The 25,864-nt window shown below is 42.8% G+C and overlaps 1 protein-coding gene across 4 annotated transcripts; it reads left to right on the forward strand.

Moving 5' to 3' along the window:
- LOC137158415 (L-threonine 3-dehydrogenase, mitochondrial-like) lies at nt 1–25,217 on the forward strand. 4 transcript variants are annotated; one of them, XM_067556172.1, is made up of 9 exons: nt 1–86; nt 12,190–12,391; nt 13,610–13,652; nt 15,672–15,742; nt 16,813–16,962; nt 17,069–17,241; nt 18,168–18,258; nt 19,898–20,167; nt 20,501–25,217. In XM_067556172.1, the coding sequence occupies exons 2-9, from the start codon at nt 12,199–12,201 to the stop codon at nt 20,638–20,640; spliced, it is 1,131 nt and encodes a 376-aa protein (XP_067412273.1). In that variant the 5' UTR covers nt 1–86; nt 12,190–12,198; the 3' UTR covers nt 20,641–25,217. The 4 variants fall into 4 exon arrangements, with proteins under 4 accessions (XP_067412273.1, XP_067412276.1, XP_067412275.1 ...); XM_067556175.1 differs by lacking the exon at nt 1–86 and adding an exon at nt 802–816; XM_067556174.1 differs by lacking the exon at nt 1–86 and adding an exon at nt 5,853–5,966.
- The last annotated feature ends 647 nt before the right edge of the window (nt 25,218–25,864 follow it).

The following is a 25,864-nucleotide window of genomic DNA, read 5'->3' on the forward strand; positions in this document are numbered from 1 at the left end:
GTCAGCGCCGTTGGGCTGCGGGGCGGGGGTGACAGAGGCAGCTGGCGAGCCGAGCGGGCGGAACCAATCGTATTCCTGCTGGAGGGGTCAGTACCGTTGGGGGGCAGCTGGGAGAGCAAAGATGGTCTGGCCCGGAGGCGCTGCTTTCGAGTGTATAGGAGCTACCCCCGCCACCCTGCGGTCATCTGTCCCGTCCCCCCCCCCCCCTTCCCCACCGCAGTGGAACCGACCCTGCCTTGGGCTGGCCGCAGCCGCCCTCCCCCTTCACAGCCGCCTTCCTACCCCCGCCCTCAGTCCCGGGACCTCCCCCCTCTTCATCCCCCCCCGCCCAGGTACACCGGCTTTTAATGGCCGCCACAGAGCCTCTCCCTCCCCCGCGAATCGTAGCGGGGGGCCTGGGGCTGGCTGGGGTCAACCCGCCACCGACCGACGTGACGGGCTCCTGGAAAAGTTTCTTCCCCAAACTGGGGGGAATTGGGGGAACCCCCCCTCCCACCCCCCTGGAGCTTGGCCCAAGGTGGGGGGGGTAGAGCCAGGACTCCTGGGTTCCCTTCAATCTGTGTGGGGAGGTGGGGGGCGTTGGAGGGATTTGCTCCCCCACCCGAGGGGGATGCAGCTGCTGCTCGCAGGGGGCTGTGCGGGGCAGGGGGTCTGGGCTCCTGGCTGGCTCTGGGAGCCTGGCTGGCTGGCTGGGGTGAGATGGGATCTAGCAGGACCCCCCACCCCCCAATGAAGTATGTTGGGATTTACTGGTGAAAAGTGCTACCTGGGAGCGAGGCCTCGGGATGCTTGAAAGCTGCCAGGAGAGGCCGGCTGGTGAGTCTGGGTTAAGAGGCAATCTTGCCTGGGCTGGCCTGGGCTTGAGGTTGGGATCCAGCACCAGCTGAAAGGGGGAAGCCAGACCTATTAACGTAGCAGCTGGGGTGCTGCATGCTGTGTATAGGGTGACCAGAGAGCAAGTGTGAAAAATCGGGATGGGGGTGGGGGACAAGAGGTACCCTAATAAGAAAAAGCCCCAAATATTGAGGCTGTCCCTACCAAATGGGGACATCTGGTCACCCTAGCGGCGCATTGCGGCTGCAGCATAAGCTGAGACTCTCTTGCCTAAGGTATCTACTCAAGGCTAGTGTTAGCATGGCTCATAAGAGCAAAGCGCTGAGTTGACGGGTTATAAAGATCAAATAGCTCTCAAAATGAAAAAGAAAAGCTTGCCGAGTCATACCAGAATAGCAGGTACTGCCTTAACAAGGGTCTCGGACTTTACAGATGAGCATTATTCATAATACTTAATATTTCTCTAGCGCTTGTCATCCAAGGATCTAAAAGCATTTCACAGGATTGAACCTGTTGGCTAAGAATGTAATGCTCCATGTAATTACTACGTTTGTCGTCTGATAATTAAGGTAGTTAGAAGAGTCCATTTACTAGAACTTAACCTGAAAAAAAATCTCACCTAGTTTGGTAAATGATTTTGTCTGATGCTGTATGTTCTTGTATGGCTCAGATAGAAATAATTCTAAGGGTTTTTTTAAATACCTATTTTCTGTAAATTGTATGTCAGTCTAGGGGAGCCCAAACTTAATGACTCCTCGAGACCGTCCTGCATACTATCTTCTGGCCCCCACCACCTTAGTACATGGCAGAAGCTTTGAGCTCCCCACCCCAGTCTGGTAGGCGGAGAATGGGGATGGGGCAGCATAGAGGATGCTGTGAGCCGCACTTTAATGTAAAAGAGCCTCATGTGGCTTACAAGCCACGGTTTGGCTACCCCTGGTCTAGACCTATCATCTCAACAGAAATGAGTGTCTATTCTTTCATTATTCTTTGTGTGCTGCAATTCCTGAAGCAGACTTAGTGACAGTGGGGCTTCTATGAAAAACATGGCAAATAGTTACAGCTTTTCTTTTTGCCTTATTGTGACTAACATTGTCCTTTTAAAAAAATCATCCTTCAATTGACTACTGAATGAATCTAGTCTTCCCCCTTGCTTTCAGCAACCAACTTTGGGTCAAGTGCTGCCTTCCCATGTGGGGGGAAAAGGCATGAAAGGTATTGGTGTAGATACTTTCATACTGAGGACATGCTATAGAGAGCCCAAGAAGATGAGTTTAAAAACTGCAGAGGAGTAGCTGAGGCCATAGTAATCAGTACTCCCAACTCACAGATCCTCTGAGGGTAGAAGTAGGCATTTCCTATACCATCACCTCTATGGGTGGGGAGGATGCAAGGACTGCAGAGGGGCCAGAGAGACTGTGATCCAAGATGGTCCCAGCATAGAAATAAGATCTTCCATATGCCACCCACTTCAAAAGCGTGATATATTTAGGAACTGGTAACTCTGTGATTTAAAACCGAGACAGACAGACAGACAATCAAACTGAACTTAAGTCTTTCTGTGGGCTGGCGGGCAGGGGAGGCAGCAGTGCAGCACATGGAGTCATCCAAGGTAGTGCAGACTTGTTGGGGCAGCTAGGCAGTGTGGAAAAGAACAGGAGGAATGTGTTTTGGAGAGGGTGCTCTAACTTGTACCAGCTGGCAACTGTTCCTTTATGGCTCGTACACCAGGTAGAGAGAACCAGAATGTGTTGCACTCCTGCCACTTGTCCTACCTGCCCTGACGTGTTCCTTGTGCCGGGGCAGAAAGGAGGGAGGTGTTAAGAGCTGGCTACACCCATTTGAGGTTCCTTCACTTGCACATGGTTTTTCCCATTGCCATGTCTGGGTTGCACAAATGTTATGGACTGTGGCATAGAATCTCCCTAAAACCTTGATTGTGGCTTCCTGACCTTTTTGAAATAATGTGGTTGGCCTTTGGTGGACAATGTTGGACACGAGACTACCATAGTGCCGTCAGGTGCTTTGCAAGCTTCCTCCTCTGGATCCCCCAGCACACCTTAGTCCGGTAACACCCTTACTGTTCTAGTTTGGAGCTACTCTTGAGCAGAGACTGAGGTCTGGTCTACACTAGAAAACACTAGGTCTGTTTAACTACATTGGTCAGAGGTGTGAAAAATCCACACCTTTGAGGGGTGTAATTAAACTGATCTAAGTATCTGTACAGAGAACATTAGGTAGACCAAGGAATTCTTTGATTAACCTAACTACCACCTCTTAGGGAGGCAGATTACCTATGCTGACAGGAGGATCCCTTCTGTCAGCATAGGTGGTTTCTATGCTAAAGCCCTACAGTGGTGCAGCTGTGCCACTGTAGTGTTAAGAGTAGACTAGCCCTGACAGTCCTGTTGAATGGAGTGATAATGTCATCCTTACCATATAAAATAGAATGAGCCTGTCAAACTAATTTCCGTTCTGGCCAGAAGTAGATTTTAGACATGGGTCATTGAAACCCCTTTTACTCAAATATCCCACCATCCACTCAACCTCCTCCCCCCTTCATGCAATTTAACAAAAAACGTCAAGCTAGATAGGTACTTCTCTAGTAAAGAAAGCCTAGTGCTGTAACTCAAGGCTTGAAAAATAACTAGTGGAAAAGAAAAATCTCATCAAGAAAAGTAAAGGGACTAATCCATCAATTTCTGAAGAATTTAATCTTTCATTTAAAATAATTCTAAATGTCTGGTCTCTGTGTGGTTATGAAGGTAATCTTAATGTGACCTGATGCTTCAAAGCTGTGTTCCAGAGTTTGTAGAAACAGTTCTTGTGCATCTGCAGTTGACAAGGAAATGTATAAACTGCAGAGTATTTAGAACTGCTGTGATTCTTGTCACTTTTCACTGCTATTCAAAACCCATTGAAAATAAGAGACATATCCATTTCACTCTCTTGCTGCAGCAGAAGAGGCAAATGCCAGAGGGGGATTTAAAAAAAAAAATGCTGGGGAGAGGATAGTAAAATCCCCCTTTTCAGTCTTCTGTCTAAGGAGGAGGTTGAAGGAGTTAGTAGAGAGCTGCCCTGCTCCTCTCTAGGGGAGGGAGAGATGAGTGGAGTTATAGAAGATTCATAGTCATAGAAGATTAGGTTTGGAAGGGACCTCAGGAGGTCATCTAGTCCAACCCCCTGCTCAAAGCAGGACCAACCCCAACTAAATCATCCCAGCCAGGGCTTTGTCAAACTGCACCTTAAAAACCTCTAAGGAAGGAGATTCCACCACCTCCCTAGGTAACCCATTCCAGTGCTTCACCACCCTCCTAATAAAATAGTTTTTCCTAATATGCAACCTACACCTCCCCCACTGCAACTTGAGATCATTGCTCCTTGTTCTGTCATCGACTACCACTGAGAACAGCCTAGTTCCATCCTCCCTGGAACCTCCTTTCAGGTAATTAAAGGCTGCTATCAAATCCCCCTTCATTTTTCTCTTCTGCATACTAAAAAAGCCTAGTTCCTTCAGCCTCTCATAAGCAGGGTACCGGAACATGTGAATCATTTTTGTTGCTCTCTGCTGGACTTTCCAATTTGTACACATCCTTTCTGTAGTGGGGGGCCCAAAACTGGACACACTACTCCAAATGAGGCCTCATCAGTGCCAAATAGAGGGGAATAATCACTTCCCTCGATCTGCTGGCAATGCTCCTACTAATGCAGTCCAATATGCTGTTAGCCTTTTTGGCAAGAAGGGCACACTGTTGACTCATGTCCAGCTTCTTGTCCACTGTAACCCCCAGGTCCTTTTCTGCCAAACTGGGACCTAACCAGTTGGTCCCCCATCTGTAGCAATGCATTGGATTCTTCCGTCCTAAGTGCAGGACTCTGCACTTGTCCTTGTTGAACCTCATCAGATTTCTTTTGACCCAATCCTCTAATTTGTCTAGGTCACTCTATCCTATCCCTGCCCTCCAGTGTATCTACCACTCCCTCTAGCTTAGTGTCATCTGTAAACTTTCAGCCACATGCTCCCTACTTAAACACATCAGATCACTTAGTCCTTTTCCTCTCAGTATATGCATATTTTCTAATAGTGAAAGCACAGATTGTGGTGAGTTTCTTCCACCTATGCCTCCAGTGTTATTGTGTATTGGTAAAATGAGCATCCTCTAAAATAAGCGTGTGCATGAGTGTAGCTGGGTCATACAACAGCTGTGCAGCCTACTAAAACTACAGCAGAGATTTTATGTTTTGGGATTTGACCTTTCTTTTTATGTCTTGGGCTTGACTTCCAGTTTAATCTATTGCTGAGGCTTACAAAAACTTTACTTATCACAAATTAAACTCACAAGTTCCCCTATCTTATTTCTTAAAGGTTTATAACAATTCACTAATATCCAAACTGACGTTGGCAGTCAGCTAACTCATAAACATGTTTTTGTCTCTTATTTGAGCAACAGGTGCTCATGTTACCCTATCAGCACATGTGAGGTTCATTTTCAGACTCCAGGAAAAGGATTGCAGACTGAAAGTTAGATTAACTTGTTAAATGCTTGTTAGTGTTGAGGCTATTACATAATTTTTTCGCAGTCTTATTACAAAACTTGGACATTCCCTGCTATTCAGCATTGAATTGCTGCTTTTCATTTTAACACAAGCCAGTTTGCTTTTTATTAACCCTTTGCACTGATAGGAGTTATTTAAAAGTTGTCCTCTTTTAACATTTTTTAGCGATAATCATATGATGTTTTTTCCCCTTAGCTAAGAGATCTTGTTAAACATTTTTAATATTCTCTACCTATAACCTGGTGAAATAAGGTGGGCAAGGTAATACTTTTATTGGACCAACTTCTGTTGGTGAGAGAGACAAGCTTCAAGCTACCTCACCTACCTTGTCTGTCTAATATGCTGGGGCCAACATGGTTACAACACCACGGTGTCATCTTAAATCAAACAAATGTGATGCGGTGACGTTTCTGGCTGCTGTTGATCTCTCCCCCGCCCCCCTTCCCCTTTCTCTTACTACAGGCCAACTCCTACTCTCTGTAGGATTTTGATTGGCCTAGCAAAGAGGCAGGGCACTATAAATTCCACACACCCCTCTCACTTCTGTTAAGTCACCAGGAGAAAGAAAGAAAAAGGTAAGCTCAGATAGAAGCAATACAACTCTGATTTATTGAATCATCTTAAATGTTTTTATTAACTTTTATTAAAAATGAATGTTAAAATTAAAGACACACTTCTTTGAAGAAACTCTTTGGTTTTATTTAATCAGGATAGTGAACGAATTGTTGATCTTTTGTTTGTTTCCCTCACAAGCTAAAATAGTGAATGAGAAGCTTCCCAGAGAATCTAGATGGTAACAGATTTTTGACATTTGTAACAAGACAAGAATATTTTCTCTTTGGGGTGGTTAGGAAAGAGAAGGCTACCTGGAAAAAATGAGTTTTACATTAGTAATAATACTTAGTACCTTTTTATCTTCAAAGTTACTAATTTCTTTAAGTGGTAAAGTGATGAAGGAGACTATAAAATAGAAGAATATAGTGGATTTTCTTGTTAAAATTGCCCTTTCAAATCAACGCTTGGATATTGAGAGAACTAAGTTTGTGCTTCCTGTCTCTTTTCTGTTATTTGATGCTACTAATTTATATTGGAGTAGTGTTGCAGCTTTGCCTGGAAATTGGCTGTGTTGGAAATGATGTTAGGATAACGAACGCTGTCTGAATTTCCAGCAGGAGCCTTTTTCCTCACCATGGAAACACAGAATCATAGAATTGTAGGACTGGAAGGGACCTCGAGAGGTCATCTAGTCCAGTCCTCTGCATTCGTGGCAGGACTAAGTATTATGTAGAGTGCTGTTTCTCAAAGATGGTCTGTGGACCGGCGCTGGTCCCTGAGACCCTCCATGACACAATTTAGGAAGGCAGTAAGCCGGCCCCTGCCATCAAAATGGTTGAGAAACACTGATCTAGACCATCCCTGACAAGTATATGTCTAACCTGCTCTTAAAAATGTCCAATGATGAAGATTCCCCAACCTCCCTAGCGATTTTATTCCAGTACTTAACTACCCTGACCGATAGGGAGTTTTTCCTAATGTCAAATCTAAACCTCCCTTGTTGCAATTTAAGCCTATTGCTTCTTGTCCTATCCTCAGAGGTTGAGGAGGACAATCTTTCTCCCTCCCCCTTGTAACAACCTTTTATGTACTTGAAAACTGTTACCATGTCTAGAAAACATGATCTATACATTGAAAAAAATTGGGTTTGTTTAGTCTAGAGAAGAGAAGACTGAGGGGGACATAACAGATGACCTCATGAGGTCTCTTTCAATCCTATGATGCTATGTCCCCTTCTCCCCCCCTTTTCCCCCAAGTCTTCTCTTCTCCAGACTAAACAAACCCAGTTTTCAATCTTCCCCCATAGGTCATGTTTTCTAGATGTTTAATCATTTTTGTTGCTCTTCTCTGGACTTTCTCCAATTTATCCACATCTTTCCTGAAATGTGGAGCCCGGAACTAGCCATACTCTAGTTGAGGCCTAATCAGCGCGGAGTAGAGTGGAAAAATTACTTCATGTGTCTTGCTTTCATTACTCCTGCTAATACATCCCAGAATCATGTTGTTGATTCATATTTAGCTTGTGATCCACTATGACCCCCAGATCCCTTTTTGCAGTACTCCTTCCTGCACAGTTATTTCCCATTTTGAATGTGTGCAACTGATTGTTCCTTCCTAAGTAGAGTATTTTGCATTTGTCCTTATTGAATTTCATCCTATTTACCTCAGACCATTGCTCCAGTTTGTCCAAATCATTTTGAATTTTAATCCTATCCTCCTTCCAAGCACTTGGAATCCCCTCTCAGCTACAAATCATCCGCAAACTTTATAAGTCCTCCCTGTGCCATTATTTAAATCATTGATGAAGATATTGAACTGAACCGGACCCAGAGCTGATTCCTGCAGGACCCCAAATTAGGTGTCCTGCTAGCTTGACTCTGATACATTGATAACTGGTTGGAAAACCGTTCCCAGAGTAGTTATGCACCCACCTTTTAGTAGCTTCATCTAGGCTATATTTCCCTAGTTTATTTATGAGACGGTCATGCGAGACAGTATCAAAAACCTTACTAAAGTCAACATATATCACATCCCTCGCTATTCACAAGGCTTGTTACCCTATCAGAGAAAGCTATTAGATTGGTTTGACATGATTTGTTCTTGACAAATCTGTATTTACTGTTATTTTCTAGGTATTTGCAAATGATTGCTTAATTATTTTCTCCTTTATCTTTCTGGGTACTGAAGTTAAGCTGACTGGCCTGTAATTCCTCCAGTTGTCCTTATTTCCCTTTTTATAGATTGGTCCTATATTTGCTCTTTTCCAGTCCTCTGGAATCTCTCCAGTCTTCCATGACTTTTTGAAGGTAATTGCTAATGGTTCAGATATTTCCTCAGTCAGCTCCTTCTGTATTCTAGGATGTATTTCATCTGGCCTTGGTGAATTAATTGAAGACATCTTGAAAAGTTCATATGAGAAGGGAAGCTAAGATGATCATCTTTAATAGCATCTATAAACCAGCTTGCCCATCTGTGCAGTGACTCTTGGGTCACTCTGTCGGGCAAAGAATTGGGATATGTGAGAGGGAGATGGGAAGGGCTTCAGTGATTGAACTAAACATTTGTCATTTAAAACAAAAACGTGTCAGAAGGGACAAATAACAGATGCTTGCTGTAGCAAGTGTAGGATTTCAGGTAATGCTTCGAAGTGTGGCTTCTGCTATAATGCGAGTAGTGAACTAGTCTGAGGAGCTGTATTGAGAGTAAGCATTAGTGTAAAGACCAGAGTGTAGCCTAACGTAAGTAAATGACAGGGTAGTGAACTTTTGTGGTGAGACTGAAGACTGGTTATAAACAAATACAGTAAGTATGTCAGTTGACTAGGCTGAAGTAAGAAACTGCAAACATAAATTATTGATATTTTAGGATACTTTTAAGGAGCATACATATGTAACTGAAAGTCACAAATATTAACCACAGTAATGCCATACAACAACTTCATGGAGCAGCTAGTCCTGGAACCCACAGAAGGAGGCATTTCTTGATTTAGTCCTAAGTGGCGCACAGGATGTGGTCCAAGAGATGAATATAGATGAACCGATTGGTAATAGTGACCATAACATAATAAAATTTAACATCTCTGTTGGGGAGGGGGACACACCAAAGCAGTCCACCTTGATAGCATTTAATTTCAGAACAGGGAACTACGCTAAAATGAGGAAAACCGAAAACAAAGTACAGTGCCAAAAGTGAAATCCCTGCAAGCTGCATGGAAACTTTTTAAAGATGCCATAATAAAGGCTCAATTTAAATGTATATCCCCAATTAAAAAGCATAGGAGGACCAAAAAAATGCCACTGTGGCTAAACAACAAAGTGAAAAAGGCAGAGACAAAAAAGCATCCTTTAAAGAGTGGAAGTTAAATCCTATTGTGGAAAATAGCAAGGAGCATAAACTCTGGCAAGTGTAGTGTCAAAATATAATTAGGAAGGCCAAAAAAGAATTTGAAGAACAGCTAGCCAAAAACTCAAAGTAATGGCAAATAATTTAAGTCCATCAGATGCAGGAAGCCTGCTCAACACCCAGTGGGGCCATTGGATGATTGAGATACTAAAAGGGCACTGTAGGAAGATAAGGCCATTGCAGAGAAAGAAAATGAATTGGTCACCCAGTGAAGACTGAAGGAAAGATGGGAGGGAGATTCCCAAACCTGAGCCATTCTCTTTAGGTGACAAATCTGAGGAACTGTCCCAGATTGAGGTGTAATTAGAGAAGGTTTTGTAACAAATTGATAAATTAAACAGTAAGTCACCAGGACCAGATGGTATCCACCCAAGAGTTCTGAAGGAACTCAAATGTGAAATTGCAGAACTACTAACTGGTATGTAACCTATCACTTAAATCAGTTTCTGTACCAGATGACCGGAGGCAATCCTTGCAGTAACAGGCTGGTAAACTTAACTTCAGTACAAGGCAAATTGGTTGAAACTATAGTAAAGAACAGAATTATCAGACACACAGATGAATGCGATTTGTTGAGGGAAGAGTCAACGTGGTTTTTGTAAAGGGAAATCATGCCTCCCCAATCTATTAGAGTTCTTTGAGGGGGGTCAACAAGCATGTGGACAAGGGTGATCCACTGGATATAGTGTACTTAGATATTTAGAAAGCTTTTCATAAGGTTCCTCACCAAAGGCTCTTAAGGAAAGTAAGCGGTCATGGGATAAGAGGGAAGGTAGTCTCCTGGATCAGTAATTGACTAAAAAAGAGGAAACAAAAGGTAGGAATAAATGTTCTGTTTTCAGAATGGAGAGCGGTAAATAGGTGTGTGTACTGGGACCAGCACTGTTCAACATATTCATAAATGAGCTGGAAAAGGGTAAACAGTGAAGTAGCAAAATTTGCAGATTTACAAAATTACTCAAGATAGTTAATTCCAAAGCAGACTGCAAAGAATTACAAAGGGATCTCACAAAACTGGGTGATTGGGCAACAAAATGGCAGATGAAATTCAATGTTAAATGTGAAGTAATGCACTTTGGAAACATAATCCCAATTATACATATGAAATGATGAGGTCTAAATTAGCTGTTCCCACTCATGAAAGATCTTGGAGTCATTGTGGATAGGTCTTTGAAAACATCCACTCAATGTGCAACAGCAGTCAAAAAAGCGAACAGTGTTGGGAATCCTTAGGAAAGGGATAGATAAGACGGAAAATATCATATTGCCTCTTCATGAATCCACAGTATGCCCATGTCTTGAATACTGCATGCAGATCTGGTCGCCCCAGCTGAAAAAAAAAATATGGAGGAATTGAAAAAGGTACAGAAAAGGGCAACGAAAATGATTAGGGATAGCCCAAGAAAAGGAAGTATTTCCTCACACAGTGCACAGTTAACATGTGGAACTCTTTGCCAGAGGATGTTATGAAGGTCAAGGCCATAACAGGTTCAGAAAAGAACTAGATAAGTTCATGGAGGATAGGTCCATCAATGGCTATTAGCCGGATAGGCAGAGATGCAAAACCGTGCTCTAAAATGTCCCTATCCTCTGGATGCCAGAAGCTGGAAATGGTCAACACGGGATGCACCACTTGATGATTACCGTTCTGTTCATTCCCTCTGAAGCATCTGGCATTGGCCACTGTCGGAAGATAGGGTACTGGGCTAGACGGACCATTGGTGTGACCCAGTATGGCCATTTTTACGTTCATGAACTACATGCAGTGTGCCCCATTTTTGCTATGAAACAGTATTTGATTGTAAAGCAATTAGGTTAATTTTGTAGATTAAATTCTATACAAATAGGGCTTCTGATTTTTGGTTTTGACCAATAGTGACATAAATCACCCCTAAAAAAAGAAATTGGTGTTAAACACCAGAAAAAACACTAGAAATAGTAACTTGTACCTATGGACATGTCTGCAGGGAGCAGTAATGCAGTTTGTGAGGGGTGATTTCTAGTGCACCAATGAATGGCACTTTAATTGGTCCATGCATACCCTACTAGTGTGCACTAAAGGCTCCCTAGTGTGCTTTAACAGACTGCTGTTTGAAACAATTTTATGTTAAAACGTACTAGGGTACATTACTTATTACCATATATTCAAAGAGGGAGCCTCCCCCAAAGCTCACAATTTGTGCACATCTACATAAAAATTAAAAATTGTTAAAAATAAACTCTTAACAGAAATTTCTATGTATGATGAATCATTGTCTGCTTTTTTTTCTTGCTTCTCTGGTTCTATTCATTCTGTAAATAGTGTTTTGTTTGGGGACAATGATATTTTACAGGATGATTTGCTGCAGTTTCCACTGATGCAATTGTTTCTTCTTGATGCAGTGTTAAGAAAAGCTTGGACATAAACGTATTTATAATGACTTAACTTGGGGTAGTCCCTAGAATGTATCCATTTAACCCATGTATTAGTAGTACCCAATCATAGTAGTAAATATTGTTGCTTTTTGAACTTGTGCCTCCATTTTTCCTAGGAATCCTTTGATATTCACCATAAAAGGGACTAAGGCAGAAAGTTGAAATGACACCGCCCTGGGTTCACTGTCTGCTACACTGGACTCTTTATACTTGTGGATATTATCTTCTGCTCACACTTGTGATGTTACCCCTATTCATTCTGTTTCATATGCTGCATACAGCAAGTTGTGGCACTGGTTTGGTACTTCAGACAGAACTGGGGTTACATAAAACCTTCCTTAAACGCAGACTGTTCTACACAGTTCTGAATGTTGAGAAACTTTTTTAAAGCATAATTTGTGACTAACACGTTCCCTCTTCTCACAGCATATTTAGATGATGAAAATGGCAATTGTAAAGCACTTGAGCCGATCCATTAGTCAGATGCTACAGAGCCCTGGTTGTGGATGTCAGCCGTCCATTGTGCCAATTAGATGTATTGGTGTCTCACCACGTCAGGTGACCTCAGATGCCAGCTTTCATTCAGTATCTTTTTCAGAGACTGATCATCCTCGAGTGCTAATTACAGGTGAGTCTTCATTTAATTACTTAATTCTTATTTTTGTTGGCAATTACTTTCTCTATAGAGCCCTGATACTGAAAGCTGCTGAGCATCTACAAACTCCATTAAACAACCAGGAGCTCTGAGTATTCAGCACCTCTCAAGGTCATTATTATGTTATCTTATACTGCAGAAGTACCTGATGGCCCCCATTGGGGTTAGCACTCTACAATAAGGTGGCCAAAAAAGCTGCAGTGGAGATCTAGTAAAAGTGTCTGAAGCGCATACAAAAAATTCATCCCTTTCTGTAAGGGTGGCACGGCAGGGTGTGTTGCCACCCTCACTTTCGCACTGCTGGCAGTGTGGCTGGGCTGAAAAGCCACAGAAAGCACAGCTGTGGAGCCTGCCTGCAAAAATGGGGACCCCAGCCAGGGACTGCCCCCCCCAGGAACCTAGTGCCCCAGCCAGGGACTGTCCTCCCAGTATCCAGACCCCTCCGACACTGGGCTGGCACACTGCCTGCCCTGCAGCGACAGCGTGCCTTGTCCAGGGCAGATCAGCTCCCTCAGGGACTGTGCTCCCTCCTGCACCCAGTCCCCCAACTGGGGACTGCTCCCTAGTACCTCCAGCAACTGCTCCCAGGCACCCCCAAGGACTGCCCTCCCGAACTCAACCCCTCCATCCAGGGGCTATGTTCCAGTATCTAGCCCTCCATCTATGGGCTTCCCCCAGACCTCCCATCTAGAGTCTGTCCCCCGTGTGCTGGCTGCACTCCCCTCCCCTTGCCCCAGCACCCCTCTCCCTGCTGGTCTCCTACCTCGGCCGCAGGTAGCTCAGCCTTTCAACCTGCCTGCCGCTGCAGTCCTAGTGTGGGGGAGCCTGTTCCAGCTGGGTCAATGGACCTGCAATACTGCGGGGTTGGGGGGCCATTCGCACACTGGCCTCCTGCCAATGCTGCTGTGCCCGATCCTGCCAGGGGTGGATGGGCTGCTGCTGTTGAGCCTGATCCTGCGCCGCCCCCTTTTTGCATTCGGATGGGGGACTGGCTCTGTGCCTGAGACAGATGCTCCTCCTGCTCTGCCCCAGTTATGGCCCTGAGGATGTCACATGGGCCACAGCCGTGTGCTGATTGGGCTGCAAGTTGAGACCCACTGGCATATAAGGATACAAGGAACAGTCAAATATTTCTATAGCACTATATTTTCTTTGACTTAGCTTGTTTGTACAATCTCTCTTTCTCTCTAGGGGGTCTGGGCCAACTTGGGGTGGGACTCGCTAAACTCTTGAGGTATGTCATGATTTTGTGATTGCATTCTTAGTAAGAAGTTAAAAGAAGTTTGCCGAAGTGACTAGTTATGCTGAATATCTCAGGTTGAGCACCCAAAATCTCTCATGAAAACTCTAGCTAAAAATCTTAGAATGATGAATTGGACATTTAAAGTTCCAGATTTTAAAATGTCCTTTTAGGACTGCTACGAATTATATCTTGGATTTCTGAAGTAACATTTAAAACAGAATTTTGCACCTTTTGTATTGTTTATTTTTATGCCTTTCACTTAGCTTAGAGCTGAAAAATGACCAGTCATCCTTCCTTTTGTTTGTACTTTGTCCTTAGTCCTGTAAATGTATGTAATTTTGTACATGTGAGTTGTCATTGGGGTCAGTGACACAATTTGGGTGCAAAATGTTAAACATGTGTTTTGAGAATCTAAAGCCTTTTTGTTTTTCATGCACTAACAGTGATGCTGGGTTTGGGTTTCCAATACCTACAGGCAAATGTTTAATTTGTATATCTCTTTTCATGAGTTTTTTTGATGAACAATTCTGTTGATGCTACATTTTTTTTAGAAAACCATTTTGGATTTTCTAAAACCCACCAAATTACTAACCACATAAACTTTTGGACTTTGCCATAATTGATGGAATCTCTTCGAGAGAATTTCAGTGATAGTAATTTAAAGATAAAGTTTTCTATCTTTCATAATGCAGTAGCTGCATCATAGTTAAGGCTAACAGGAGCGTTAAGATTTTATTTTGCAACTGAAATGGCAAAAACCAAACCATAGGATATAAACTTTGATATTTTAATTTTTAGTGGCAGTTTGATGTACAATGAATTGATGCAGAGAGACTAATAGGAGCTTAAAAATCATCCCTTTTGGCAGTTTTTCACTGGATTATCTCACTTTTTTGTTGCACTGCTTTTTCAAAAAAATCTGAGATACTCCAGGAGCTGTCCTTCGTCCACATTGTTGATCCTCATGTGGTGATTCCTAGATATCAATTATACTTAGAGGTGGTTGTTTTTCCATAGAGCAAATGCGGTAATGGAAAATAAGCACCAAAACAAATCCCCCAAATTTAATGACTGTTGAGGGGAGAGGGGTAACAACAACAAAAAAAGCAGCTTTTGCTTTTCTCTTTAACTGGTACCAGAAAGTAATGCCTGTCCCAGCTTTATCCAACTTGCACTCTAACACAAAACCTTAGCAGTGACCTCAGCAATGTTAAGGCAGAGTAACTTCCAAAATGTCAGATGTGCTGACCTTTTGATTATAAAAGCGTATGAGGTCACTAAGGTTTTGTTAGTGTCTGTTTGGTAAAGTAGGGGTACATACTGCTTTGTGGTATCTGTTGGAGATGGAAATAAAAACCTTACAGAATGTTGGAGTGCGTTATCAAGAGTATCGTAGACAATAATGAAGTGGAAAAAGAACGTCTTTCTCCTTAACGTCTCACTGGCTTTTTTTTTAACATTTTTGGGTGAATAGCGTGTGCTGCTGCAACCTTTAACTGCCACTAAACCTAGTTTTTGTTTGCTAATTTTCTGAGAAGAGAGAAACTTTGGCACTAAAGTCTGGTCTACGCTTAAAAATTAGATCAACTTAGTTGTGTTGCTCAGGGCTGTGAAAAATTCTGCAGCCTGTGCGACACAGGCCAACCTAACCCCACATGTAGACGTGGCGAGGTCGACAGAAGAATCTTCTGTCACCTTAGCTACCGCTTTCTGCAGAGGCAGATTAATTACATTAGTGGAAAAACCCTTCATCAATGTGGGAGCCATCTACGCTACAGCAACACAACTGCAGCGCTGTCGCTGTAGCAGCTGTGATGTAGACGTACCTTGGGAGTTAAGAAGACAGATTGACATCAGTGCTTTCACTAGATGAAGTCATGCCACAAAATTTACTCTTCCTAAATGACTTCTCCAGATTACAGTTCCTATTAAAAGTAATGTAGCAGAACAGTGACTGATGAATTATCTTGAACAGTACAAACTAATTGTACCATGTGGATTCCTTTTCAGGAAGCGTTTTGGAAAAAACAATGTGATCCTGTCTGACATTAGAAAACCACCAGATCATGTCTTTTATAATGGTAAGTGGCTAGATGAGCATATAGAAAAATCTTCATGCTGCCTCTGATGTTGAGCACCTATAGCAAGGCACAGCTGGTGTTTAAACTGTATAGTTCTGAAATTAAGCAGACAAACCACTTTTCAAGGTATTTTTCTGAACTCAAAAGTTCTGGCTGTTGCATTCTGACTTCTGTGAAATCTTGCCAGAAATTGAATTTTTTTTATCCTTCGCAGCATTTTTCTTTAGGGCAAGATACATTAGCGCACATCTTGAATATCTCATGCAGCTCCTCTTCCATCCTGATGTTTGCTGACCAAAATAAATCCTAAAGTTAAATTGGCTCTGGCTTTCATCCCAGTGGATTTAACCCTCTTGCTCCTGCCATAAGTGTCGCTGCAATTTACATTTTCCCAAAAGAATAAGAACTGTGAAATTAAATCCATTTTTTTGTCCATACTGAAATTGCTCTTATATGTATGGTACATGCTGAAATCCATACAAGCTTACCAGTATAGATTCAAATAATGGCAGTAGTGCCTTGGACCTTGGTTAGCCTCCGTTCCCTCCCTTTTGCCATAAATGATAAGCTAAAAGGAAGGCACCTAGGAGCCCTGGAATAATACTATATAATCTGGTCTCTTATCTCACATTAGCGGTATATAGGCCTGTGGTCTGTAGAGAGATGGCTTATCTCACAGCATTAGCTCTCCTTGTCTTCATGCTTAAATGTAGACCATTAAAATACATTAAGTACTCTTCTGTGTTTAACCACGTGCTGTAGCTGCTACAAGGATTTTGTGATTGCACATGGGAGAGCAGATGTCCATGAGAAAGTTAAGATTTGACCCATGCTGTGAAAAAAGTTGCAGAGCCTTTGTGATAGAATCTTTTGAGAGAGCAAGCACCCTCTAATGGCAGCTGTCTACAGAAGGTAGAAATCTGATGCATAAGTTGAACTGAAAGATACTCCTGAATAAAAACCTGGGCAAAAACCTGCAATCTGTTTGGGCCTCCTGTTGTTGTTTTTTACCCATGTCCCAAAGTGTCGTCATCTTAGCATCCAATTTTCTATTTGGTCCTCTTCTTTAGGTCCTTTTATCTATTCTGATATCTTGGACTACAAGAATCTCCGGGAGATAGTGGTGAACAATCGAATTACTTGGCTGTTTCATTACAGTGTTTTGCTCAGTGCTGTTGCAGAAGCAAATGTTCCTTTGGCCAGAGCTGTAAACATCACTGGTAGGTGATTTCAGCACTGTTTGACTAGCCTTTCAAGTTCATGACTCCTCCAGAGACTAGAGTAGATTTTGTTTAGATTCTGATAACTTCTGTTTGTTTGTTCCAGGTTTGCACAACATTCTAGATATTGCAGCTGAGCATAGTTTGAGACTCTTTGTCCCCAGCACAATTGGAGCCTTTGGACCCACTTCTCCCCGAAACCCAACTCCAGATCTCTGCATTCAGAGACCAAGGACTATTTATGGAGTCTCTAAGGTTCATGCTGAGCTCATGGGAGAAGTAAGAACTTTGTTATAGATTAAGTCTGAATGGATCACTGCAGTATTCTTTCCTCTTCCTATCTTCTCTTCCTATAGACATGTTTTCTTAATAGTATGAGGCGCTGTTGATGCTTCAGCTGAAGAGTTAGGAATGGGGAGATCTTATAAATTCGATTTGAGGAATTAGCATGAAGTTGGAAGTTAGCAAACACTTGAGTTTAATACTGTCTTGGCTACTGATTCTTTGGGACCCTAGGAAAATCATTTTGCCTCCCTGTGCTTCAGTTAACAGCGCAGCATGGCTTGGAGAGCTGAGGGAATGGCACATTAGTACCTAGAAAGTCTTCCTAAAATGTTTTCTAATATCTCCATATGGATGGATACAGATCATCAGGATGGATTAAATCAAATCAAAATAATATACTCTTTATTTAATCTATATTTGTTGTTTACATTTTGCATACCCTGGCATGGTGGAAGGGGGCAGGATGGGAAGTGGGGGGGGCACATAGTGCCTCTGGTATGTGGGAATGGAGGTCACAGAGCCTCTGACATATGGGGGCAATGGTGTGAGATGTGGGACATGGGGGTCACACAGAGCCCCTGGCTTGTGGAAATGGATCATAGCACAGAGTCCCTGGCATTGGGGGGCGGGGGAGGGTAAAATGGGGGACAGTGGTGTGGCGAATGGGATATGGGCACACAGTTGCTAGCATGTGGTGCAGGGGGCACACATGCAGAACCCCTGGCATGATAAAGTGATGGAGGGTTGTAGCTAATCTGTGCAATAGAGAGGGAAGGGAGGGCAGCATGTAGGATCTTGTGGGGGGCGGGGGGGGAGGGATGCAAGGAACCCTTGGTGTATGCAATGCGTTTAGTCTACAGAAGCAACAAAGTGCAACCCCCTAGTTTTATATCTAAAGCCTTTCTTGTCTCCTTCAACAGTACTACCATTATAAGTATGGGCTAGACTTCCGATGTCTGAGGTATCCTGGAATCATCTCTGCTGACTCTCAGCCTGGTGGGGGGACAACTGGTAGGATCCTCTTTCCATGTCTCGGTTTTATAGGTGAAAACATTAGTGTGCGAGCTGGCTGCCCCAAATAGCAAAGGTCAGAGGGACATCGGTGTGTAATTGTCCGGTGAATGCATTTGAAAGTGACTGGCTGGTTGTCTTTTTGGCAATCATATATAGATGCAGTCACAGGCATGAGATCTGTTGTAACATATATTAATACCAAATATTGTGCACTTTCTGTGTTGTATCGTTTGTCCATCAATGTTTAACTTGCATATATCGTCCAATGAAAGTCCTTTGAGAGCATTTTTGCTGATTTAAGCCTATTTTAAAGAACAGTCTCATGAGAAAAACATGGAACTTTCAGGGGACTCTAGGGCCGTGGTTCTCAACAGATTTTGAGATTTTTGAGCTGCCTCACTTGCCCCACTCACCAGGTGGCTGGGGGAAGTTACTTGTTCTTCCCTGCAGAGCAGCCAGTCTGGCTACATGTGCATCAACTGCCCTGAGCCACCTGGCAGGAGGCAGGGAGAGGGCTGCTTTGGAGCGGGAAGAACTGCAGCTTAGGGAGGGGGCTGGGGGTCACTTGCACAGTTGCAGGGAGGGGGATGAGTGGATGAATGCAAGGACCCTGTAGGCAATCAAGTGGCTGGCAGGGAGAAAAGGGGGGTGAGTGCAGGAAAGGCGGGGGGGAGGGGGAAGAGGGTGGAAGTCAGGACCCCAGGTACTGGTGCAGCCGAGGAGGGAGGGGGAGAAGAGGAGGTGGCTGTCGGGAAAGCAGGGAGGGAAGGGGGTGGGACACGGGACTCCAGGCACTGGTGCAGGAGGGGGGGGGGTGCCGGAAAGGCAAGGAGGGAAGGGGTGGGAGGCGGGACTCCAGGCACTGGTGGACAACCAGTGGCTGGCAGGGAGGGGTGCAGACCCCGAGGCAGACACGCGGGGAGGGAAGGTCACTTACCTTGGCACTGCAGTCCGGCGGTGAAGAGTGCTTCTGGGAGCCAAGGGCTGGGGGTTATTCACCCTGCTGGGGCTGCTCCTGGCCGGGCTGGGTGGATTCTTGCCCCTCCCTCCCCAGCTGCTCGTGGCCGCACAGAAACCTCCTGGTGGCGGCATTTGAGAACCATTGCTCTAGGGTTGTGTAAACTGAAACATTGTTTCACCTAAACAACTCCTGAAATGCAGGTGAAAATACAACTGGTACTTCTGCTGAAACTAATCTGAGGGGAGCTGGTTGGTCCCTAGGAATAGGAATGAAATATGGTTCCTTTCACTGCTGAAAGCCAACCCATGCAGTGGTGACCCAAAATCATTACCATCTGGAGGCTGTTTGGCAGCTTACGTGACATGAGTTGGTAGTCTGTCCTCCTTCCCTACCTACACAACTACACACACTTATGCCTCAATCATCTGCCACTGTCCATCCCAGAGGTGGCTGCATTTCTATACTTCTGAAAAGAGGTTTTAATATTTATTTATTACTTGCATTGCCATAGCACATAGGAGCATAAGTCATGGACCAGGATCCCATTATGCTGATATACAAACACAGAGCAACAAAAAGACAGTCCCTGCCCCAATGAGCTTACAATCTAAGTGTAAGACAAGAGACTACAGATGGACGGGGGAGTACAAGGAAGCTTTTTTTTCCCCCCTCCAGATTATGCAGTCCAGATTTTCCATGATGCTATAAAGAGCGGCAAATTCCAGTGTAACCTAAAACCAGACACACGCCTCCCAATGATGTATATCGATGACTGTTTGAAGGCTACACTAGATGTCATGGAAGCACCTGCCGCTTCACTTAGCATGAGGACTTACAACATCAGTGCCATGAGTTTCTCTCCTGAGGAGCTGGTGCAAGAGATCAAGAAGCATATTCCTGAGCTTGAGGTGACCTACAACGTGGATGCTGTCAGACAAGCTATTGGTTAGTACCTGCTTTTTCATTCCACTTCAATGATCCTGTATGAAAGTTGTCTGGCTGAAGTAGAGGGAAAGCATCAGATGCTGGGACAGTATTCCCCTCCTCTCCCCTCCCCTCACTCCCCTCCCCTCACCCCCCCCCCCCCGGCCAAATCTCCTGTATATGTTCTCCTTAGACACTTGCAGTTTGTGATCTTGATGACATCCAGAAGGGTTACTACTGCAGTAAAGGTTGTACTATTTCAAACTCTGCTCTAGTACTTGCTTATGAAACTTAGAAAGATATTTACTGTACATCTCATGCTTTTGGGGGGTTTCTTTTTTTCCTTCTTTGTAGCTGACAGCTGGCCAATGATCTTTGATGACAGCAATGCCCGGCGGGATTGGGGATGGAAACATGACTTGGATCTTTCTGAACTGGTGACTACAATGCTTAACATCCTTGGCTCTGACTCCAGGGTTGCCCAGATTAATTGAAACTCCTTTTAAGAAGTGGTTTCCAAACTCCAAAAGAGGACTAGGGAGAAACTGCTGAATTAGTTCATTGTGTTCGAAGTCTTATAGCTGGTAAATTATCAACTTTGCATTAGAGTTGGGGTTGAAGTACTATAGTTCGATTCATTGTGGTTATTTGAGGCAGTACCAAATATTCAATAACAAACTACAGCAACAATGAAATGAGAAACTTGTAGGGTTCTTGGATTTTATCGTTAAGAAGCTAGAAAAATATCTCACTACAGAGCTGGTAAGGCTATCTAGTCATTCCTACTACCTGAGTATCCTTCTGAAAACGACACACATCAACATTACAAAGCCTTGTGTATAGGCACATACTGCAGAATTAACAAATTATACATTAATGTTCATTTCCTTAGTGGAGGTAGCTAGTTGTGGATTGTAGGAAGGTGGGATTGTTCCTTCCCTCCACCTCTGACAATTGAGTTCAGAAGAGCCATTTTATTTTTAAACTTAAACTTATTTTTAATGGCCATTGTTTAAAAATAAGTTTATTCATTTAAAAAGGAAACCTTTTTAATAGTTCCTACTTATAGGTAGATATAGTGCTGCGTAAACTTGGAATTTATTTACAGATAAAATTCCAAGTGTTTGTAGCATTTATCTGATGTCCATAAATGTAAGGGAAACTAAGATTTAAATTCATTACGCTTTTAAAAACACAGGGTTTTCAAAACAAGCTTTTTCATGTTCTTTAGAATTGTTGCTGACTTCAGCTTCACTTTAAAGATGAATTTGGGAACTAAAATCTGTGTTGCATATGTAAATCTATAACTATCCTATTTAAAGTAGGCAATGCCTAGGGATGAGGTCACCTTTAATTAGCACCACCTTTGCCCTGTTTCTAGTTCCATTTGCTACATTGTTGTAATCCTATATTGTAGCGAATCAATTTTAAAGGTGGGTTTGGACTTGTCACTTGTCCTAAAGCTGAGCCAGTCTTGAAAATACCTGTTCTGTTCACTTCACATTGTGTGCTAGACGTTTATTCGTAGATACTATTTATGTGTAGGTATAATAAATGTGTGTTCTTCAGAGTAGTGGAATCCAAAAGCTGAGACTGTGCCAACATTTATTTATATATTTCACAAGTTCAAGAAATGGAGCCAAAGGCAGCCTTCTAGTTTGTCGTCTGAATCGAATACTTGAAAATCCAAGTTTCTCTAGTTGCTGAGTTGTAAATGTGAAGGGGAGAATGTTTGTTTGTAATTGAGGGGACTAAGTTGTGATGTCCCATAATCCTCTCTATAAAGAGTGGGGGAAGTGTACAACCTCATCTGGCCACCAAATTCTAGCTACAATTCCTGAGGGCTATCCTACTTCATGAGTTTCATAAACAGGAGATTCTGGGACTGATACATGAGTTTTAATGGGGACAGAAGGTTCTGAGACTTGCTAGCTTGGTCTTCCCTGCCATTAAGAAATCTGGTCCCTCATGCAGGACAAATGTTCTTTTGGGCTTTGTCTACCTCTTTTTTTTTTTTTTTTTTTTTTTAACTGCAGAAAACTTAGTGGTGTTGTAGGTGACTCTTTGCTCCTCTCCTTTCTCTTGCTGTTTGTTACACATATGATAACTAACCTAGTTTAACAGAAGGCCACTTCAGCCTGAATGCAAAAAAGGAGTCAGGTGCCAATACAATGCACAGAATTCCTGCTGAACCCTGTAAGTGCCTAAACTCACTTGGCACCTAAGTTTTTGCAGTAAAAGTTCCCTAGATGTTGAGGTTTCTGCCACGCATCTCCTGTCTAAGCCCCAGAGCGATTCACAAGCCACACAAGGCCCAACTTCCCCTGGGTTGAGTCATATGTGGGGCCTGATCTGGTAAGCCCAAATGACTCAGAGCACACATGCATGAGAGTGACACTCTAGCCTTGTGATTAGAGCACTCAGATGGGTGGTAGGAGACCCAGAATCCCATCCCCATGCTCTCAAGTTACTCAAATGGTTTATCTAGGGTGCAACAGCTTCAACCAGAGAGACTGAAGGAGCCTCTCGTCAGAATATCCCATAGCCCAGTGGGTTAGGCAGATAACAGTTCAGATCTCTTCTCCCCATCAGGTTGAGGGACAGGGGGATATGAACAGGGTCCCAGGTGAATACGCTAATCATTCAGCTAAAAGTTTTGAGGAAGCTCCTAGTCTCCCCTGTTTCTTGCTAAAACTGCATAGGCCTCTAGCACCGAGAGGGTTTGTAACTGAGAATCCCAAGCAGAGAGATGTGCCTCCCTGCAGCCCAGACATACTCTTATTTCCAAGACGGGGCAGGACCTAGCACACACACTTGTCATCAGCATTTCCCATTGACTATTTAGGTGGCACTCCACCTAGCATGCTGGCTTTTATGAATTGGAGTCTAGGGTGCTGTGTCTCCTCATTCATTATATATGAGCTTAGGTGTCTAATGTCAGGCTTTGTGAATCAGTGATTTTCTAGGTGCTTAAAAGTTGTGAAGTTGACAATGCTGTTGCTGTTGTGAATTCAGGCTTTTGCTACTGGATCTTACAGAGAGAACTCGACTATTTGTTTACAAAATAAACCCAATCCTAATATCTTTTAATTTTCTTTTAAAAGCACTCAAAGATAAGGCTATTGTGGAGAAACTAAATGAGTTCTTTGCATCAGTCCTCATGGCTGAAGATGAGGGGGAGATTCCCAAACCTGAGCCATTCTTTTTAGGTGACAAATCTGAGGTACTGGCCCAGATTGAGGTGACAGTAGAAGAGGTTTATCACTAATAAGTTACAAGGTCCAGATGGTATCCACCCAAGAGTTCTGAAGGAACTCAAATGTGAAATTGCAGAACTACTACCTCTGGTATGTAACCTATCACTTAAATCTGCTTCTGTACCAGGTGACTGGAGGATAGCTAATGTGATACCAATTTTCAAAAAAAAGGTTCCAGAGGTGATCCTGGCAATTACAGGTTGGTAAAACTAACTTTAGTACCAGGCAAATTGGTTAAAACTATAGTAAAGAACAGAATTAGCAGATACATAGATGAATGTGATTTGTTGGGGAAGAGTCAACATGGTTTTTGTAAAGGGAAATCATGCCTCACCAATCTACTAGAATTCTTTGAAGTGGTCAAACGTGTGGACAAGGGTGATCCAGTGGGTATAGTATATTTAGATTTTCAGAAAGCCTTTGACAAGGTTCCTCATCAAAGGTTCTTAAGCAAAGTAAATGCTCATGAGGTAAAAGGGAAGGTCTTCTCCAGGATCAGTAATTGGCTAAATGATAGGAAACAAAGGCTAGGAATAAATGGTCAGTTTTCAGAATGCAGAGAGGTAAATAGTGGTGTCCCTCAGGGGTCTGTACTGAGACCAGTACCGTTCAACATATTCATAAATGATCTGGAGAAAGGGGTAAACAATGAGATGGCAAAATTTGCAGATGATACAAAATTACTCAAGATCATTAAGTCCAAAGCAGACTGCAAAGAGTTACAAAGGGATCTGACAAAATTGGGTGACTGGGCAACAAAATGGCAGATGAAATTCAGTGTTGATAAATGCAAAGTAATGCAAACTGAAAAACATAATCCCATCTATACATATAAAATGATGGGGATCTAAATTAGCAGTTACCACTCAAGAAAGATGATTGTGGATAGTTCTCTGAAAACATCCACTCAATGTGCAGTGGCAGTCAAAAAAGCTAACCAAATATTGGGAATCATTAGAAAAGGAATAGATAATGAGACAGGAAAATATTATATTGCCTTTTTATAAATCCATGGTACGCCCACATCTTGAATACTCCATGTGTATCTGGTCATTCCATCTAAAAAAAAGATGCATTGGAATTGGAAAAGGTACAGAAAAGGGCAACAAAAATTATTAGGGGTATGGAAAATCTTCCATATGAGGAAAGATTAATCAAACAGGGATTTTTCAGCTTGGAAAAAAGATGAGTAAAGGGGGATATGATAGAGGTCTATAAAATCATGACTAATATAGAGAAAGTAAATATGAGAAGGAGTAAGTAACACTTAACACACAAACTATGGGTCACCAAATGAAGTTAATAGGCAGCAGTTTTAAAGAAAACAAAAGGAACTATTTCTTCACACAACACACAGTCAACCTGTGGAACTCCTTGCCAGAGGATGTTGAGAATGTCATACTACAATGGAGTTCAAAAAAGAAAGCTATTTATGGACCTGTTAGCCAGGATAGGCAGGGATTGCTGTTTGCCAGAAGCTGGGAGTGGCCATTGGGACGGATCACTTATTACATATTCTTTCCCTCTGAAGCACCTGGCATTGGCTACTGTTGGAAGACAAGATACTGGGCTATATGGACCATTGGTCTGACCCAGTATGGCCATTCCCATGTTCTTAATTAAATTGTACTTAACATAAACACAACTTTTAAAAGATCCTGTTGTAATATTGGGATGATAAATTTATCCTAATTGTAAGCTCTGTTGTAAAAGTATATGAAAGTCCATAAAATGTTTCCATCAAAATTTATTATAGGTTATTATAAGTAGGTCAAGCTGCTTTCAATAATGAATGTTATAAACATGTGCAAAAGCACCAGACGGTCACTAAATTAGTCCATACAAAAAAGCCACTTTGATATAACTCAAGGACTATGCTGAAATCATGTTTGGTAAAAACAGAAGATGTAGAACTGCATATTAATGGCTCCAAACTGGTATACTGGATACTAGGCCTAACTGGTGGACAAATAATTAAGCAATGTGCTATTCCATACACCACCCTTTTTTGGGTCCTTAAAGAAAGACTTTTTGGGGTGAGGAGAAGCATATAGGCTACCGAAGTGAGCGTCACCATTATGGCTGCCATCCCCACCATCTGGAACCCCAAGCCTTCATCATCCCAATTCTGGCAGATGTCCTGACCAGATCAGGCCAGAGAAGGACTAAGATGACATCGCCAGCTGAATCCCAAACAGCATCTATGGTAAAATGGGATTGGATTTTAGCAGCAACAACACTTCCCACTCTTCTCAATTAACTACGCTTTTCCTCGAAAGGACAGTTATTACCATATGTGATACCATCTAAGAGACTGTCAAACCAAGGGCATTTTCTTTCTAAAAACTCTCTCATGCTGACAGGAAAGGGAACAAAGGATGTTAAGAGAGCCTCATTTAATACTTTACATTTCACATGCTTTAACTGTTTTCCCTCCTTTTCTGTATCTTTAATAAAAGGT

Source organism: Emydura macquarii, unplaced genomic scaffold (assembly GCF_026122565.2).
Source record: "Emydura macquarii macquarii isolate MOO-44397 ecotype Brisbane River unplaced genomic scaffold, CSIRO-AGI_Emac_v2 contig_1676, whole genome shotgun sequence".
Taxonomy (NCBI): Eukaryota; Metazoa; Chordata; order Testudines; family Chelidae; genus Emydura; species Emydura macquarii.

Bases quoted from the DNA above. Each gene is read 5' to 3' on its own strand.
- LOC137158415 (XM_067556172.1), top strand. From the start codon at position 12,199: ATGATGAAAATGGCAATTGTAAAGCACTTGAGCCGATCCATTAGTCAG. The intron at 12,392-13,609 runs GTGAGTCTTCAT...CTTTCTCTCTAG, and splicing joins TCCTCGAGTGCTAATTACAG to GGGGTCTGGGCCAACTTGGG. The intron at 16,963-17,068 runs GTAGGTGATTTC...TGTTTGTTCCAG, and splicing joins CAGAGCTGTAAACATCACTG to GTTTGCACAACATTCTAGAT.